Source organism: Scyliorhinus torazame, chromosome 27, assembly GCF_047496885.1.
Source record: "Scyliorhinus torazame isolate Kashiwa2021f chromosome 27, sScyTor2.1, whole genome shotgun sequence".
NCBI classification, from domain to species: Eukaryota; Metazoa; Chordata; class Chondrichthyes; order Carcharhiniformes; family Scyliorhinidae; genus Scyliorhinus; species Scyliorhinus torazame.
Window position 1 is genome coordinate 1,231,373 of NC_092733.1, and position 16,838 is coordinate 1,248,210.

Sequence of the window (16,838 nt, forward strand, 5' to 3'; positions counted from 1 at the left end):
TACTCTGGATGAGGGTCTCTGGGTTACTCTGGATGAGGGTCTCTGGGTTACTCTGGATGAGGGTCTCTGGGTTACTCTGGATGAGGGTCTCTGGGTTACTCTGGATGTGGGTCTCTGGGTTACTCTGGATGAGGGTCTCTGGGTTACTCTGGATGAGGGTCTCTGGGTTACTCTGGATGAGGGTCTCTGGGTTACTCTGGATGAGGGTCTCTGGGTTACTCTGGATGAGGGTCTCTGGGTTACTCTGGATTACTCTGGCTCTCTGGCCCAGTGACAAAACGCCCTCCTCTATCTGATTGGAGTTATCAAAAGCGCTTTGTCTCTGATTGGACATTAAATCCACCAATGGTGTGCCGCCGGCTCTCTGATTGGACCATGGCCTCTGCCCCTGATGACCAATCAGCGAGGCTGAAAGTTGTGCGGAAGTGAAAAGTTGGGAGAAAGTTTTGCAGACGGAGATGGCGCAGCGGGAGGCGGGGACTGCGGGGGCCGGGCTCTCCGGGCCGGGGCTCCTCTCCTTCTCCCTCCTCCTCCTCCCCGCTCTGGCGGCCGCCGCCTTCACCGCGCCCTCAGACTCCGAATTCACGTTTGTTCTTCCGCCCGGCCGCCTGGAATGTTTCTACCAGAGCGCCGGACACAACAGCAGCATGGAGCTGGAGTACCAGGTCAGGGGGCGGGGCCGGAGGACCGGGGGGGGCGGGGCCGGAGGACCGGGGGTGCGGAGCTGGAGTACCAGGTCAGGGGGCGGGGCCGGAGGCGGGGCGGAGCTGGAGTACCAGGGCGGGGCCGGAGGACTAGGGGGCTTGGGGGGGCGGGGCTGGAGTACCAGGTCAGGGGGCGGGGCCGGAGGACCGGGGGGGGCGGAGCTGGAGTACCAGGTCAGGGGGCGGGGCCGGAGGTGTGGGGGCGGAGCTGGAGTACCAGGTCAGGGGGCGGGGCCGGAGGTGTGGGGGCGGGGCCGGGGGGGCGGAGCTGAGGGGCGGTGCGGAATGATGGGCCGCAGGGATTGTGAGACCCAGACTGGCCGCCTCCTGGTGCCTCTTGTTCCTCAAACCACTTCTGTCATTTGGTTCAATTTATTGATCTCCAATTTCTCTTGTCAGAAACAACGTAAAGATCTTTAATAAACACACTGTGGTTTGTTGGCACTGTTGAGATTTAACAGCGAGGATAACCCGGCTTCTGCCCACACAGGTTATTGGAGGCGCTGGCCTGGATGTCGACTTCTCTGTGTTTAGTCCAAATGGAGATAGCTTGATCACCGAGTCACGGAAATCTGATGGTGTCCACATGTGAGTGTCTGTGACCCTGCTGAACTTTCCTGTCTGTGCGCGCGCCTATCTCGGTGTCTGAGGGGCAGCACGGTGGCACAGTGGTTAGCACTGTTGCTTCACAGCTCCAGGGTCCCAGGTTCGATTCCCGGCTGGGTGACTGTCTGTGCGGAGTCTGCACGTTCTCCCCGTGTCTGCGTGGGTTTTCTCCGGGTGCTCCGGTTTCCTCCCACAGTCCAAAGATGTGCAGGTTAGGTGGATTGGCCAGGATAAATTGCCCTTAGTGTTGGGTGGGGTTACTGGGTTATGGGGATAGGGTGGAGGTGTTGACCTTGGGTAGGGTGCTCTTTCCAAGAGCCGGTGCAGACTCGATGGGCCGAATGGCCTCCTTCTGCACTGTAAATTCTATGATTCTCGTCTCCGGAGGTGCTACTGGAAAGTGTGACACCTCACCAACTTTCTGGCAGCTTGAATGGCCATTCCTCGTGGACCAATCAGCCTTGAGGGGGATCACACTGTAACTCAGTCCTGTTGTTGGTAGCACCCAGTGCCCGCCTGGGTAACAGCACCCAGTGCCCGCCTGGGTAACAGCACCCAGTGCCCGCCTGGGTAACAGCACCCACTGCCCGCCTGGGTAACAGCACCCACTGCCCACCTGGGTAACAGCACCCACTGCCCGCCTGGGTAACAGCACCCAGTGCCCGCCTGGGTAACAGCACCCAGTGCCCGCCTGGGTAACAGCACCCAGTGCCCGCCTGGGTAACAGCACCCAGTGCCCGCCTGGGTAACAGCACCCAGTGCCCGCCTGGGTAACAGCACCCAGTGCCCGCCTGGGTAACAGCACCCAGTGCCCGCCTGGGTAACAGCACCCAGTGCCCGCCTGGGTAACAGCAATCATAAAGAACAGGAAACCTCGCTGAATTTCCCTTTTGCCACTAAGACGATGCTCGGGTCCTTCCAACTACCATCACCGTGACTGAGATCAACCAACTCAACACAGACTGGGATCAGCTTTGGGATCGTGCTCACACTGCACTATTCCACCAGCGCACCTACTGCAGGGCAGGACCCACGTGCATCGACATTGCTGTGCAATTGATCCTTGTGCTCGGCGTTTGGGCTGAGTGCAGTAAAATGCATTTATCCACATTTAGTGCCTGTTTTCCCCAGTGTGGAAATGAATATAGCATTTTTGGCCTTCAGAATTCCTCAGGTTGCCATGACAAAGACCATAAGACGTGGGCAGAATTAGGCCATTCGGCCCATCGAGTCTGCTCCAACATTCAATCATGGCTGATATGCCTCTCATTCCCATTTGTTTGCCGTCTCCCCATAACCCCTGATCTCCTTATTTGTGCTCGAGGTGCTGTTACCTACAGGGCTACAGACCATGAACTGGAATGTGGAATTAAATTTGCTGCCTCCTACCCTGAGACTATGACCTCTCATTTTAGAATGCCCCACAAGAGGAAGCACCCGCTCCACGTCTACTTTATCCACACCTTTCAGCATCTTGTATAGCTCGGTTTGATCTCCCCTCATTCTTCTAAACTCTTGAGAGTATCGGCCTAAACTGCACAATCTCTCCTCGTACGACAAACCCCTCATCTCTGGAATCAACCTAGTGAACCTCCTCTGAACTGCCTCCAATGTCACTACATCTTTCCTCAAATAAGGGCACCAAAACTGTGCGCAATACTCCAGGTGCGGTCTCCCCAATGCCGTGTATAGTTCCAGCACATCCTTACCTTTATACTCTCTTCCTTTAGCTATAAATGCCAACATTCCATTTGCTCTCTTTATTACCTGCTGTCCCTGCATTCTCATTTTCTGTGACACATGCACAAGGACCCCCAGATCCCTCTGCACCGGAGCACCCCGAAGTCTCTCCCCATTTAGACTGGCCAGCCCTCTTCTTGCTGTGGAGGGAGAGCAGCGAAGGTTTACGAGACTGATTCCTGCAACTCACCGTCCCACCTATTTCCCCATTGTAACTCACCGACCCACCTATTTCCCCATTGTAACTCACCGTCCCACCTATTTCCCCATTGTAACTCACCGACCCACCTATTTCCTCATTGTAACTCACCGACCCACCTATTTCCCCATTGTAACTCACCGACCCACCTATTTCCCCATTTTAACTCACCGACCCACCTATTTCCCCATTGTAACTCACCGTCCCACCTATTTCCTCATTGTAACTCACCGTCCCACCTATTTCCCCATTGTAACTCACCGTCCCACCTATTTCCCCATTGTAACTCACCGACCCACCTATTTCCCCATTGTAACTCACCGACCCACCTATTTCCCCCTTGTAACTCACCGACCCACCTATTTCCCCATTGTAACTCACCGTCCCACCTAGTTCCCCATTGTAACTCACCGTCACACCTATTTCCCCATTGTAACTCACCGTCCCACCTATTTCCTCATTGTAACTCACCGTCCCACCTATTTCCCCATTGTAACTCACCGACCCACCTATTTCCTCATTGTAACTCACCGACCCACCTATTTCCCCATTGTAACTCACCGACCCACCTATTTCCCCATTGTAACTCACCGACCCACCTAGTTCCCCATTGTAACTCACCGACCCACCTATTTCCCCATTGTAACTCACCTAACTTATCTATTTCCCCATTGTAACTCACCTAACTTTCCTATTTCCCCATTGTAACTCACCGTCCCACCTATTTCCCCATTGTAACTCACCGTCCCACCTATTTCCCCATTGTAACTCACCAACCCACGTATTTCCCCATTGTAACTCACCGACCCACCTAGTTCCCCATTGTAACTCACCGTCCCACCTATTTCCCCATTGTAACTCACCGACCCACCTATTTCCCCATTGTAACTCACCGTCCCACCTATTTCCCCATTGTAACTCACCGTCCCACCTATTTCCTCATTGTAACTCACCTAACTTATCTATTTCCCCATTGTAACTCTCCGTCCCACCTATTTCCCCATTGTAACTCACCGACCCACCTAGTTCCCCATTGTAACTCACCGACCCACCTATTTCCTCATTGTAACTCACCGTCCCACCTATTTCCTCATTGTAACTCACCTAACTTATCTATTTCCCCATTGTAACTCACCGACCCACCTATTTCCCCATTGTAACTCACCGTCCCACCTATTTCCTCATTGTAACTCACCGTCCCACCTATTTCCCCATTGTAACTCACCGACCCACCTATTTCCTCATTGTAACTCACCGTCCCACCTAGTTCCCCATTGTAACTCACCGTCCCACCTATTTCCCCATTGTAACTCACCGTCCCACCTAGTTCCCCATTGTAACTCACCGTCCCACCTATTTCCCCATTGTAACTCACCGACCCACCTAGTTCCCCATTGTAACTCACCGTCCCACCTAGTTCCCCATTGTAACTCACCGTCCCACCTATTTCCCCATTGTAACTCACCGTCCCACCTAGTTCCCCATTGTAACTCACCGTCCCACCTATTTCCCCATTGTAACTCACCGACCCACCTAGTTCCCCATTGTAACTCACCGACCCACCTATTTCCTCATTGTAACTCACCGACCCACCTATTTCCCCATTGTAACTCACCGTCCCACCTATTTCCCCATTGTAACTCACCGTCCCACCTAGTTCCCCATTGTAACTCACCGTCCCACCTATTTCCTCATTGTAACTCACCGTCCCACCTAGTTCCCCATTGTAACTCACCGACCCACCTATTTCCCCATTGTAACTCACCGTCCCACCTATTTCCCCATTGTAACTCACCGTCCCACCTATTTCCTCATTGTAACTCACCGTCCCACCTATTTCCTCATTGTAACTCACCGACCCACCTATTTCCCCATTGTAACTCACCGACCCACCTAGTTCCCCATTGTAACTCACCGACCCACCTATTTCCTCATTGTAACTCACCGACCCACCTATTTCCCCATTGTAACTCACCGACCCACCTATTTCCCCATTGTAACTCACCGTCCCACCTATTTCCCCATTGTAACTCACCGACCCACCTATTTCCTCATTGTAACTCACCGACCCACCTATTTCCCCATTGTAACTCACCGACCCACCTATTTCCCCATTGTAACTCACCGTCCCACCTATTTCCTCATTGTAACTCACCGTCCCACCTATTTCCTCATTGTAACTCACCGACCCACCTAGTTCCCCATTGTAACTCACCGACCCACCTATTTCCCCATTGTAACTCACCGACCCACCTATTACCCCATTGTAACTCACCGACCCACCTATTTCCTCATTGTAACTCACCGTCCCACCTAGTTCCCCATTGTAACTCACCGACCCACCTATTTCCCCATTGTAGCTCACCGACCCACCTATTTCCCCATTGTAACTCACCGACCCACCTATTTCCCCATTGTAACTCACCGTCCCACCTATTTCCCCATTGTAACTCACCGACCCACCTATTTCCCCATTGTAACTCACCGTCCCACCTATTTCCTCATTGTAACTCACCGTCCCACCTATTTCCTCATTGTAACTCACCGACCCACCTAGTTCCCCATTGTAACTCACCGACCCACCTATTTCCCCATTGTAACTCACCGTCCCACCTATTTCCCCATTGTAACTCACCGACCCACCTATTTCCCCATTGTAACTCACCGTCCCACCTATTTCCCCATTGTAACTCACCGACCCACCTATTTCCCCATTGTAACTCACCGTCCCACCTATTTCCTCATTGTAACTCACCGTCCCACCTATTTCCTCATTGTAACTCACCGACCCACCTAGTTCCCCATTGTAACTCACCGACCCACCTATTTCCCCATTGTAACTCACCGTCCCACCTATTTCCTCATTGTAACTCACCGTCCCACCTATTTCCTCATTGTAACTCACCGACCCACCTAGTTCCCCATTGTAACTCACCGACCCACCTATTTCCCCATTGTAACTCACCGACCCACCTATTACCCCATTGTAACTCACCGACCCACCTATTTCCTCATTGTAACTCACCGTCCCACCTAGTTCCCCATTGTAACTCACCGACCCACCTATTTCCCCATTGTAGCTCACCGACCCACCTATTTCCCCATTGTAACTCACCGACCCACCTATTTCCCCATTGTAACTCACCGTCCCACCTATTTCCCCATTGTAACTCACCGACCCACCTATTTCCCCATTGTAACTCACCGTCCCACCTATTTCCCCATTGTAACTCACCGACCCACCTATTTCCTCATTGTAACTCACCGTCCCACCTAGTTCCCCATTGTAACTCACCGACCCACCTATTTCCCCATTGTAACTCACCGACCCACCTATTTCCCCATTGTAACTCACCGACCCACCTATTTCCTCATTGTAACTCACCGACCCACCTATTGTCGTGTAATTAGCAAATTTGGCTATAGTACCTTCAATCCCTGTATCCAAGTCATGAATATAGATTGTAAATAGTTGGGGCCCGAGGACCGAACCCTGTAGCACCCGACTGGTTACACCTTGCCAACCAGAAAAAGACCCATGTATCCCAACTCTGTCTCCTGTCCATCAGCCAGTCTTCTATCCAAACCACTAAATTACCCCTAATCCCATGTGATCTCACCTTGTGTATTAACCTTCTGTGCGGTACCTTATCAAACACCTTCTGAAAGTCCAGCTTTACTACATCCACAGGATCCCCATTATCTACTTGGCTTGCTACATCTTTGAAGAACTCTAGCAAATTGGTCAAACATGATTTACCCTTCATTACCCTGACTCTGGTGGATTGCGTTTTGATGTTCTAAATGTCCTGTAGTTACTTCCTTAATAATGGATTCTAACAATTTCCCAATAGCAGATGTTAAACTAACTGGTCTGTAATTTCCCACATTCTGCCTCCCTCCCTATTTGAATCAGGGTGTTACATTACCATTTTTCCAATCCACTGGAACCTTTCCCACGTCCAGGGACTTTTGGAAGATTATAACTATATCCGCTGCCACTTCCTTTCACACCCTAGGATGTAGGCCATCAGGCCCTGGAGACTTGTCTGCCCTTTTTCCCTATTGATGCTAAATGTTCTAAGTTCCACCCTTTCTATTATCTCTGAATTGCCTGTTCCTATGGGAATGGTACTAGTGTCCTCCACCATGAAAACTGAGGCAAAATATTGATTTAGCATCTCCGCCATTTCTGTTTCCCCACTATTAACTCTCCGGTTTCATCTTCCAAGTGACTAACATTGACTTTAGCTACTCTCCTCCTTTTTGTGTTGGTGCACAGTTGCTTCACAGCTCCAGGGTCCCAGGTTTGATTCCCGGCTTGGGTCACTCTCTGTGCAGAGTCTGCACATCCTCCCAGTGTGTGCGTGAGTTTCCTCCGGGTGCTCCAGTTTCCTCCCAGAGTCCAAAGATGTGCAAGTTAGGTGGATTGGCCATGCTAAATTGCCCCTTAGTGTCCAAAAAGATTAGGTGGGGTTACGGGGATGGGTGGAGGCATGGCTTAAGTGGGGTGCTCTTTCCAAGGGCCAGTGCAGACTCGATGGGTCGAATGGTTATTATTATTCTGCACTGAGACTCTTCCGGTTGCGGCTATGCGGAGCTAAGTCGCACATTCGGCAGCTCCCGCTAAAAACGGACTTTTGGGCTCTTTTCAGGGTCCCCAACGGCATTTATTCGACGTTTCCCGGTGTGGGAAGGAAATTGCAATAGTTCCCCGACAGTGTATGGCTTGGACCAGGAGCGGGGCGACTAAAAAAGTGGTGGTGAAGCCAAAGAAAGTGAGAGGGAAGAAGAGCAAGATGGCGGCGGGCGGGGACCAGGCAGCGTGGATACAGTGGGCGGAGGAGCAGCAGGAGGGTATCCAGCGCGGCTTCAGGGAGCTCAAAGCGGACCTGCTGGAGCTGATGAAGGCTTCTATTGATAAGCTGCTGGAGACACAGTCGGCCCAGGGGGTGGCGATCCACTAAGTCAGACAAAAGATCTCTGATAACGAGGACAAGATTTTGGGCCTGGCGGTAAAGGTAGAGGCGCATGAGGCGCTCCACAAGAAACGGCAGGAGCGGTGCGAGGAGATGGAGAATCAGTCGAGGCGGAAGAATCTGCGGATCCTGGGCCTCCCGGAGGGGTCGGACGTGTGGGCCTATGTGGTCACCAAGTTAAACTCGCTGATGGGAGCGGGGTCCTTCCAGGGGCCCCTGGAGCTGGAAGGGGCCCATAGAGTGCTGGCGAGGAGGCCCAAGGCTAACGAGCCTCCGCGGGCGGTGCTGGTGCGGTTCCATCGGTTCGTCGATCGGGAGTGTGTGCTCAGGTGGGCTAAGAAAGAGAGGAGCAGCAGGTGGGAGAACGCGGAGGTTCGGATATATCAGGACTGGAGTGCGGAGGTGGCGAAGAGGAGGGCCGGGTACAATCGGGCGAAGGCGGTGCTGCACAGGAAGGGGGTGAAGTTTGGCATGTTGCAGCCGGCGTGACTGTGGGTTACCTACAAGGACCGGCACCATTATTGTGAGTCTCCAGAGGAGGCGTGGGCCTTTGTTCAGGCCGAGAAGCTGGACACAGACTGAGGGTCGGGATGGGTGGTTGGGGATTGCTGTTGGGGTGTTACACTTTGAAGGGAGGGTCTTTACTCTTATTTCTGTTTGGTTCGATGAGGGTGGTTAGGGCGGGTTGGGTCTGTCAGGTGGGCTCTTGGAGGGGGGTAAGTAAATGGAGTAGGGGTGGATGGCCGGTAGGGGGGGATGGGGCCCCGCGGGGGAGGGGGAGGCATGAGTCGGGGGTGGGGGGACTGGGCCTGTAAAAGGAGCTGCGACAGAGGTGGCGGGGCCGAGCAGGTGGAAAGCGCGGGCTTTTTCCCGCGCTGAAGGCTGGAGGGGGCGGGGCTAGGAAGCGTGGGTTTTTTCCCGTGCTTGGGATGGGAATGGGGAGGCGGAGAGCCTGTGGATGGGTAATGGAGGAGGAGGGGATGTCCCACAATGGGAGGAGGCGGGAGTAGCCGGGGTCAGCTGACTTGCGGGAGTGCAATGGTGGGGGGAGAGAAAGAGAGAGAGAGAGAGAGAGAGTAAAGCAGCTAGGAAGGATCTTAGCCCGGGGGGGGGGGGGGGGGGGACCAGGTTGCTGCTGCTATGGTCAAGGGGGAGCTGGAGCGAGTAGAGGGGGTTGGGACGGGGGTCTGCCGCCGTGGGGAACGGGCCGAGCGTGGGGTGCGGGCGCGTGGCTGGCCAAGGAGGGGTTATGGCTAGTCGGCGGGGGAGGGTAGCGGGTAGCCCCCTGATCCGGCTGATAACCTGGGACTGAACGGGCCGGTTAAGCGGGCTCGGGTGTTCGCGCACCTGAAGGGGCTGAAGGCGGATGTGGTTATGCTCCAGGAGACACACCTGAAGGTGGCAGACCAGGTAAGATTGAGGAAGGGCTGGGTAGGTCAGGTGTTTCACTCAGGGCTGGATGCCAAAAATCGGGGGGTGGTGATCTTGGTGGGAAAGAGGGTGTCGTTCGAGGCGTCGAGCATTGTGGCAGACAATGGTGGCAGGTACGTAATGGTAAGTGGTAAGCTGCAGGGGGAGAGGGTGGTGGTGGTCAATGTGTACGCCCCAAACTGGGACGATGCGGGTTTTATGCGGCGCATGTTGGGTCGGATCCCGGACTTGGAAGTGGGGGGCCTGATAATGGGGAGGGGGGACTTTAACACGGTGTTGGATCTGGCACTGGATCGCTCCAGGTCTAGGACGGGTAGGAAGCCGGCGGCGGCTAGAGTGCTGAGGGGGTTTATGGACCAGATGGGAGGAGTGGACCCTTGGAGATTTGCAAGGCCGGGGGGCTAGGGAATTTTCATTCTTCTCGCATGTTCATAATGCTTATTCCCGGATCGACTTCTTTATTATGAGTAGGGCGCTGATAGCGAGAGTAGAGGATACAGAGTACTCGGCGATAGCCATTTCAGACCATGCCCCGCGTTGGGTGGACTTGGAGCTGGGGGAGGAGAGGGACCAGCGCCCGTTGTGGCGCTTGGAGGTGGGGCTGTTGGCGGACGAGGAGGTGAGCGAGCAGGTCCGAGGAAGCATTGAGAGATACCTGGAGGCCAACGATAACGGGGAGGTCCGAGTGGGGATGGTGTGGGAGGGGCTGCATGGAAGAGGCTGGAGACAGCGTCTTGTGAGGGTACGAGTCTGGAGGCGCTGGCAACGGCGCCGCTGCCACTCCTTCCAATGAGGTATACCACGAGCCCGGTAGTGGCAGCTACCCTCAAAATCTGGGGGCAGTTGAGGCGGCACAGGGGAGAAGTTGGGGCCTCGGTATGGACCCCGATACGGGGGGAACCACCGGTTTGTCCCAGGCAGAATAGATGGAGGGTTTTCGGGGTGGCACAGGGCAGGGATAAGAAGGTTGGGGGACCTGTTTGTGGACAGGAAGTTCGTGAGCCTGGGTGAGCTGGAGGAGAAGTACGGGCTCCCACCGGGGAACACCTTCAGATATTTACAGGTAAGGGCATTTGCCAGACGGCAGGTGGTGGAATTCCCGCAGCTGCAGCCACGCGCAGTACAGGACAGGGTGCTCTCGGGGGGGGGGGGAGAGAAAGAGATCTTGGAAACTTACCAGGTGATGCAGGAGGAGGAGGAGGAGGAGGCGGCCTCGGTGGTGGAGTTGAAAGGTAAGTGGGAGGAGGAGTTGGGAGGAGGAGATCGAAGAGGGGACGTGGGCAGATGCCCTAGGGAGGGTGAACTCTTCCTCTTCGTGCGCGAGGCTCAGCCTCATAGTTTAAGGTGCTGCACAGGACACACATGACCGGGACAAGGATGAGTCGGTTTTTTGGGGGTGAGGACAGGTGTGTTAGGTGCTCAGGGAGCCCAGCAAATCACACCCATATGTTCTGGGCGTGCCCAGCGCTGGAGGAATTTTGGAAGGGCGTAGCGAGGACGGTGTCGAGGGTGGTAGGATCCAGGGTCAAACCGGGCTGGGGGCTCGCAATATTTGGGGTGGCAGAGGAGCCGGGAGTGCAGGAGGAGAAAGAGGCCGGAATTCTGGCCTCTGCGTCCCTGGTAGCCCGGCGAAGGATTCTTCTTCCGTGAAGGATGCGAGGGCCCCAAGCGTGGAATCCTGGATCAATGATATGGCAGGGTTTATTAATTTGGAGAGGGTGAAATTCACCTTAAGGGGATCGGTACAAGGGTTCTTTAGGCGGTGGCAACCGGTCTTGGACTTCCTGGCAGAACGGTAGACAATGGTCAGTGGCAGCAGCAACCCGGGGGGGGGGGTTATTTTATTTCTGTTTGTCGACACTGGGGGATCTGAGGGGGTGTTATTTGCTATGTTTGCTTTGTGTTAGTTCGGGGTGTTAACTTATTGTTTATGTATCGGGGGAGGGGGGCACGGGGGCTGTATTTAATTTGTTCTGTATTTAATTCTACTGGGTTTCTTTTTCATTCTGTTGTTATTTTGTGAAAACCCTAATAAAAATTATTTTTAAGAAAATAATTATTCTTCACTGTAAATGTTATGATTCTATGTACTTCTAGAAGCTTTTGCCATCCTTTTTGATATTTTACGCTAGCTTTCTTGCGTACTTTATCTTGGCTCTTTTTGTTACTATTTTAGTACCAAAGTAAATCTCATTCGACATGTCTTCAGATTCCAGAAACACATGGATCTCACAGAATTATATACTTTGTTCCTGGCACATAATACCTTAATTAGGTTTGTGTATGGATTTCAGAAACCAGTGGATTCGGAACTGAAATATGATCTATCCTATTATAAATCAAATTCTTAATGTCCAGATGATCAGTTTAAATCCAGTCCCCAGTAGAAGCTGGGCCATTGAATAGTCAGATTTCTGATTGTCTAGGGTTATGGGTGGGGCTGAGAGAGGTGTTAAGGCCATAATCCAGTCAACCATTATTTTATTGCATGGTGGAACAGGCTTGAAGGGCTGAATGGCCTGCATCTCCCACTTATTGTGCCCTCTGGGAATTCTGTGCTGGACGATTGGTGTTGGCTCCAATTCCTCCAAGACTTCCCCCTACAACCTCCCAGGATTTTCACACCTCTCCACATTCCTGATGTTAATTGCTCCACCTCTTTCGAGTTCTGTAGCCAGCTGCCCAAGGTCCCTTAAACCTCACTCCTTAAAACCTACTTCCTCTTTCGGTCACCTGTCCTAATATTTCTCAATGAGGCTCTGTAAAAACTTTGTTAATTATTCACGTGAAATAACTTGGTGGTTTACCAAAGGTGCGATAGTAAATACAAGTTGCTTTTACTTGCTTGGGCAAAGTGAGCTCCGTAATTGATGTTTGTCCAACCTGTTTTACAGGATCGAGCCCACGATTATCGGTGATTATAAAATCTGCTTTGACAATTCCTTCAGTACCATCTCTGAGAAACTTATCTTCTTTGAAGTTATTTTTGATGACGCGGAGGAGGATTGGTCTGAGATTACGGGGCCGGAGGAGATACTGGACATTAAAATTGATGATATCAAGGTGAGCCGGTCAGAACACATCCTGTGTGAAGCTCGGACATGCTGACCAGGTGTAAATGGAAGTACTAATCAGGTGCTGTCAGAACGGAGTGTTAGAAAGTCTGAAAATATGGTTTGATTGCAACTCCAATCTCCTGAATAGTGTCTCGTGCACACTCTGGGAGGAATGGGTGGAAGATACAAATATAGTTAACAGATGCGTATGGACAGCATCACGTTTGGCTGGAGGGGGTGGACAGCATCACGTTTGGCTGGAGGGGGCGGTACTTCGGAGGTGAAGCTTGTGAATTAACAGCCTGTGAATTGAAGCAGGAAAGGGTCAAAGAACAAAGAAATGTACAGCACAGGAACAGGCCCTTCGGCCCTCCAAGCCCGTGCCGACCATGCTGCCCGACTAAACTACAATCTTCTACACTTCCTGGGTCCGTATCCCTCTATTCCCATCCTATTCATATATTTGTCGTCGGAGGCAGTTCTGCAGCTTTGAAATCATAGAAACACAATCTGTTGGCTCATTATCTCTCGATTGGTTCACGGCGCCGAGGTCCCAGGTTCGATCCTGGGTCACTGTGTAGAGTTTACACATTCTCCCCGTGTCTGTGTGGATCTCACCCCCACAACCCAAAGATGTGCAGGATAGGTGGATTGGCCATGCTAAATTGCCCCTTAATTAGACATTCTATTAAAGATTCTCTGTACTGATTATTTAAAACTTATCCAATTACTTCCATTCCCTTTGCCCATAGTTTTATAAATTTTCCTTTTCAAAGATTGAACCACGTTCCTTTGTTTTCATCTATCAATCCTTGGTGTAAAAAAACTTTTTTAAAATTCTGAACAGATTCCTCCATCTTTAAATTTATACCCTGCATTTTATCAATTCCAATCCTTCTGGCAAGATCTCTCTATCAAACCCCTTTCAGATCTGTTGTGACCCTTCAGTCCCTCCTAAAGCTTTTCAAATGCAGGGGCTGGTTTGCAATGCAGAACAAGGCAGCAGCACGGGTTCAATTCCCGGACCAGCCTCCCCGAACAGGTGCCGGAATGTGGCAACTAGGGGCTTTTCACAGTAACTTCATTTGAAGCCTACTTGTGACAATAAGCGATTATTATTATTATATGTCGTCTTTTCTGCACCTTCTCCTTGACCACAACTTGATTTTAAAAATAAGTTTAGAGTACCCAATTCATTTTTCCCAATTAAAGGGCAATTTAGTGTGGCCAATCCTCCTACCCTGCACATCTTTGGGTTGTGGGGGAGAAACCCATGCAAACTCCACACGGACAGTGACCCAGAGCCGGGATCGAACCCGGGACCTCGGCGCCGTGAGGCAGCAGTGCTAACCCACTGAATTTGATAGAATATTCTGCTACCGAACCAATGAGGTCCCGGCTTAGAATTCCTTTGACTGTTAATACTCTAGACCCCAACTTTTCAAACCTGGGATAACATTTACTTCTTTGCCTTTAAAAACATTAGGCTGGGCAGCACGGTGGTTAGCACTGCTGCCCCGAGGACCCGGGTTCGATCCCGGCTCTGGGTCACTGTCCTTGTGGAGTTTGCACATTCTCCCCGTGTTTGCGTGGGTTTCACCCCCACAACCCAAAGATGTGCAGGGTAGGCGGATTGGCCGCGCTAAATTGCCCCTTAATTGGAAAAAATGAATTGGGTACACTAAATTTAAAAAAAAAAAGAATATTCTATCAAGTTGTGGTCAAGGAGGCCATGGATCGGGTGCATAAAAGAGGACATGTTATAATAATAATAATAATTTTATTGTCACAAGTAGGCTTCAATGACGTTACTGTGAAAAGCCCCTAGTCTCCACATTCCGGCACCTGTTCGGGGAGGCTGGTACGGGAATTGAACCCGCGCTGCTGGCCTTGTTCTGCATTGCAAGCCAGCTGTTTAGCCCACTGTGCTAAACCAGCCCCTTTTCACTACTTCCTGCCACCTCTATTTTCTCTTTCCTCCCGCCTGCCAAAATGTATTCTGTCCAACACCAGTCAGTCCGGTCTACTAAATCCCTCTTCAGCCATTTCCAATCATTAGGGAAGCAATTAATGAATGTAGAAGATGGGAGTGCTAGTTGCCATCTCTCTCAGTAACTGTTGATCATTCTTTTAGGAGTCGATTGGAAATATGAACACCAAACTGGCCAGGAGTGTGCAGATCCAGGCCATCCTCCGAGCCTTTGAGGCACGGGATCGCAACCTGCAAGAGGGCAACTTGGGACGGGTCAATTTCTGGTCAGCTGTCAATCTGGGGGTGATGCTGGTGGTGTCGTTCGTCCAGCTTTACATGTTGAAGAGTCTCTTTGATGACCGGAGAAAAGTACAAACATGAACTTTTGAGAAGAGGACGAGTGAAGCAGAGGCGAGGACTGGTGTGGTTGAATAGCTGCCGCTGCTTTTGCTTGTTTTGGGGTGGCCGTTTTATGATATTGCTGCTTTTGGAGTTAGTTGGGACATGGGGATAAGCTCAGAGTAAGACTGGCAAATGAATTGTTCAGAATAGAGTGTACAAGGATAGGTGCACAGAATATCCTCCGACTATTACATACTCCTGGAAGGTCAATGTGTTTCATAAGAACTAGGAGTCGTCGGCCACCTGGCCCCTCGAGCCTGCTCCGCCATTCAATGAGATCGTGGCTGATCTTTGTGTGGACTCGGGTCCACTTTCCCGCCGCTCACCATAACCCTTAATCCCTTTACTATCTATCTTTGCCTTAAAAGCATTTAATGAGGAAGCCTCAACTGCCTCACTGGGCAGGGAATTCCAGATTCATGGAGTTCCTCCTGAACTCAGTCCCAAATCTGCTACGCCCCCTCGTTCTAGTTTCACCCGCCAGTGGAAACAACTTCTCTGCTTCTATCCTATCCATTACCTTCATCATTTTATATCTTTCTAACAGATCCCCCCCCCTCTTCTATTAATAAACTGGGGAACGGTTCCGGAAGCCAGGAATTATATCCTGTTTGAGTATCAGAGCATTTAATAAACAGTCTACTCTGATCGTAAATAATGTAATTAAGATAGTATTTATGAAGTCTGAGAAGGATCAGCGAGGATGAGAGAGGGAGGGGTGCACTGGGAGGGGACAGTCTAATCTCTTCCACAAAGTGTAACCCACATGGGCAGCTCCTATCATTACCAATCGCTGTGGAGGTTGCCCAATCGTGGGTGGGGAGGAGATGTTTATAAAGAGAAGCAGTGAACAGGACTGTGGTATTCTATTGGGCTGCTCAAACTCGCCCCTCGTGCTGAGCCGCACTCGGCCTGCATCAGGAGACAAAGGGAATGGGGTCTCTCACAGGTCTGGTCGGAATTGAGGTTTTTTTGGTGTCTCCTTCCAAACTACATGTCAATTTTCTGCAACAGCTTTATAATTAAAAGTGCTTTAAACAGACAAACTGTGGATATTTACTGGTGTCCCACATCGCTCACTGACAATAACTGAACATAGAAATTGTTCTATTTTTAAAAATATATATATTTTATTCAAGTTTTTTGGCCAAACATAACAATACGTAGTGTTTCTTTTACACAACAATAAAGCAATATAAATAACCGTGGCCAGTTTTAAACAAATAAATAAGTAATATATAAACAAAAACAAAAACAAAACTAAATGGCAACTGCCTTGTCCAAAATAAATACTCTCCAAAAATACAATCCAACAATCCAATATACAATTACATATACCAAATACCTATACATGTACAATAACCTCCCTGAGAGTCCGTCCGATTCTTCCCCCCTCCCCCCCGGGTTGCTGCTGTTGTCTACTTCTTTTCCATTCCCTCTATCTTTCTGTGAGGTGGTCGACGAACGGTTGTCACCGCCTGGTGAACCCCTGAGCCGAACCCCTTAACACGAACTTAATCCGTTCTAACTTTATGAACCCTGCCATATCGTTTATCCAGGTCTCCACCCCCGGGGGTTTGGCTTCCTTCCACATTAACAATATCCTGCGCCGGGCTACTAGGGACGCAAAGGCCAACACGTCAGCCTCTCTCGCCTCCTGCACTCCCGGCTCTTCTGCAACCCCAAATATAGCCAACCCCCAGCTTGGTTCGACCCGGACCCCCACCACCTTCGAAAGTACCTTTGCCA

General features: G+C 51.2%; 1 protein-coding gene across 1 annotated transcript; it reads left to right on the forward strand.

Moving 5' to 3' along the window:
- The first annotated feature begins 427 nt into the window (after positions 1-427).
- Positions 428-16,135, forward strand: tmed1b (transmembrane p24 trafficking protein 1b). The gene is made up of 4 exons (XM_072490754.1): positions 428-665; positions 1,195-1,292; positions 12,554-12,722; positions 14,850-16,135. The coding sequence occupies exons 1-4, from the start codon at positions 459-461 to the stop codon at positions 15,066-15,068; spliced, it is 693 nt and encodes a 230-aa protein (XP_072346855.1). The 5' UTR covers positions 428-458; the 3' UTR covers positions 15,069-16,135.
- The last annotated feature ends 703 nt before the right edge of the window (positions 16,136-16,838 follow it).

Excerpts from the sequence above, each read along its gene's own strand:
- tmed1b (XM_072490754.1), top strand. The coding sequence starts at position 459 with ATGGCGCAGCGGGAGGCGGGGACTGCGGGGGCCGGGCTCTCCGGGCCG. Across the intron at positions 666-1,194 it reads GCATGGAGCTGGAGTACCAG|GTTATTGGAGGCGCTGGCCT; the intron begins GTCAGGGGGCGG and ends CTGCCCACACAG. Across the intron at positions 12,723-14,849 it reads TTAAAATTGATGATATCAAG|GAGTCGATTGGAAATATGAA; the intron begins GTGAGCCGGTCA and ends TCATTCTTTTAG.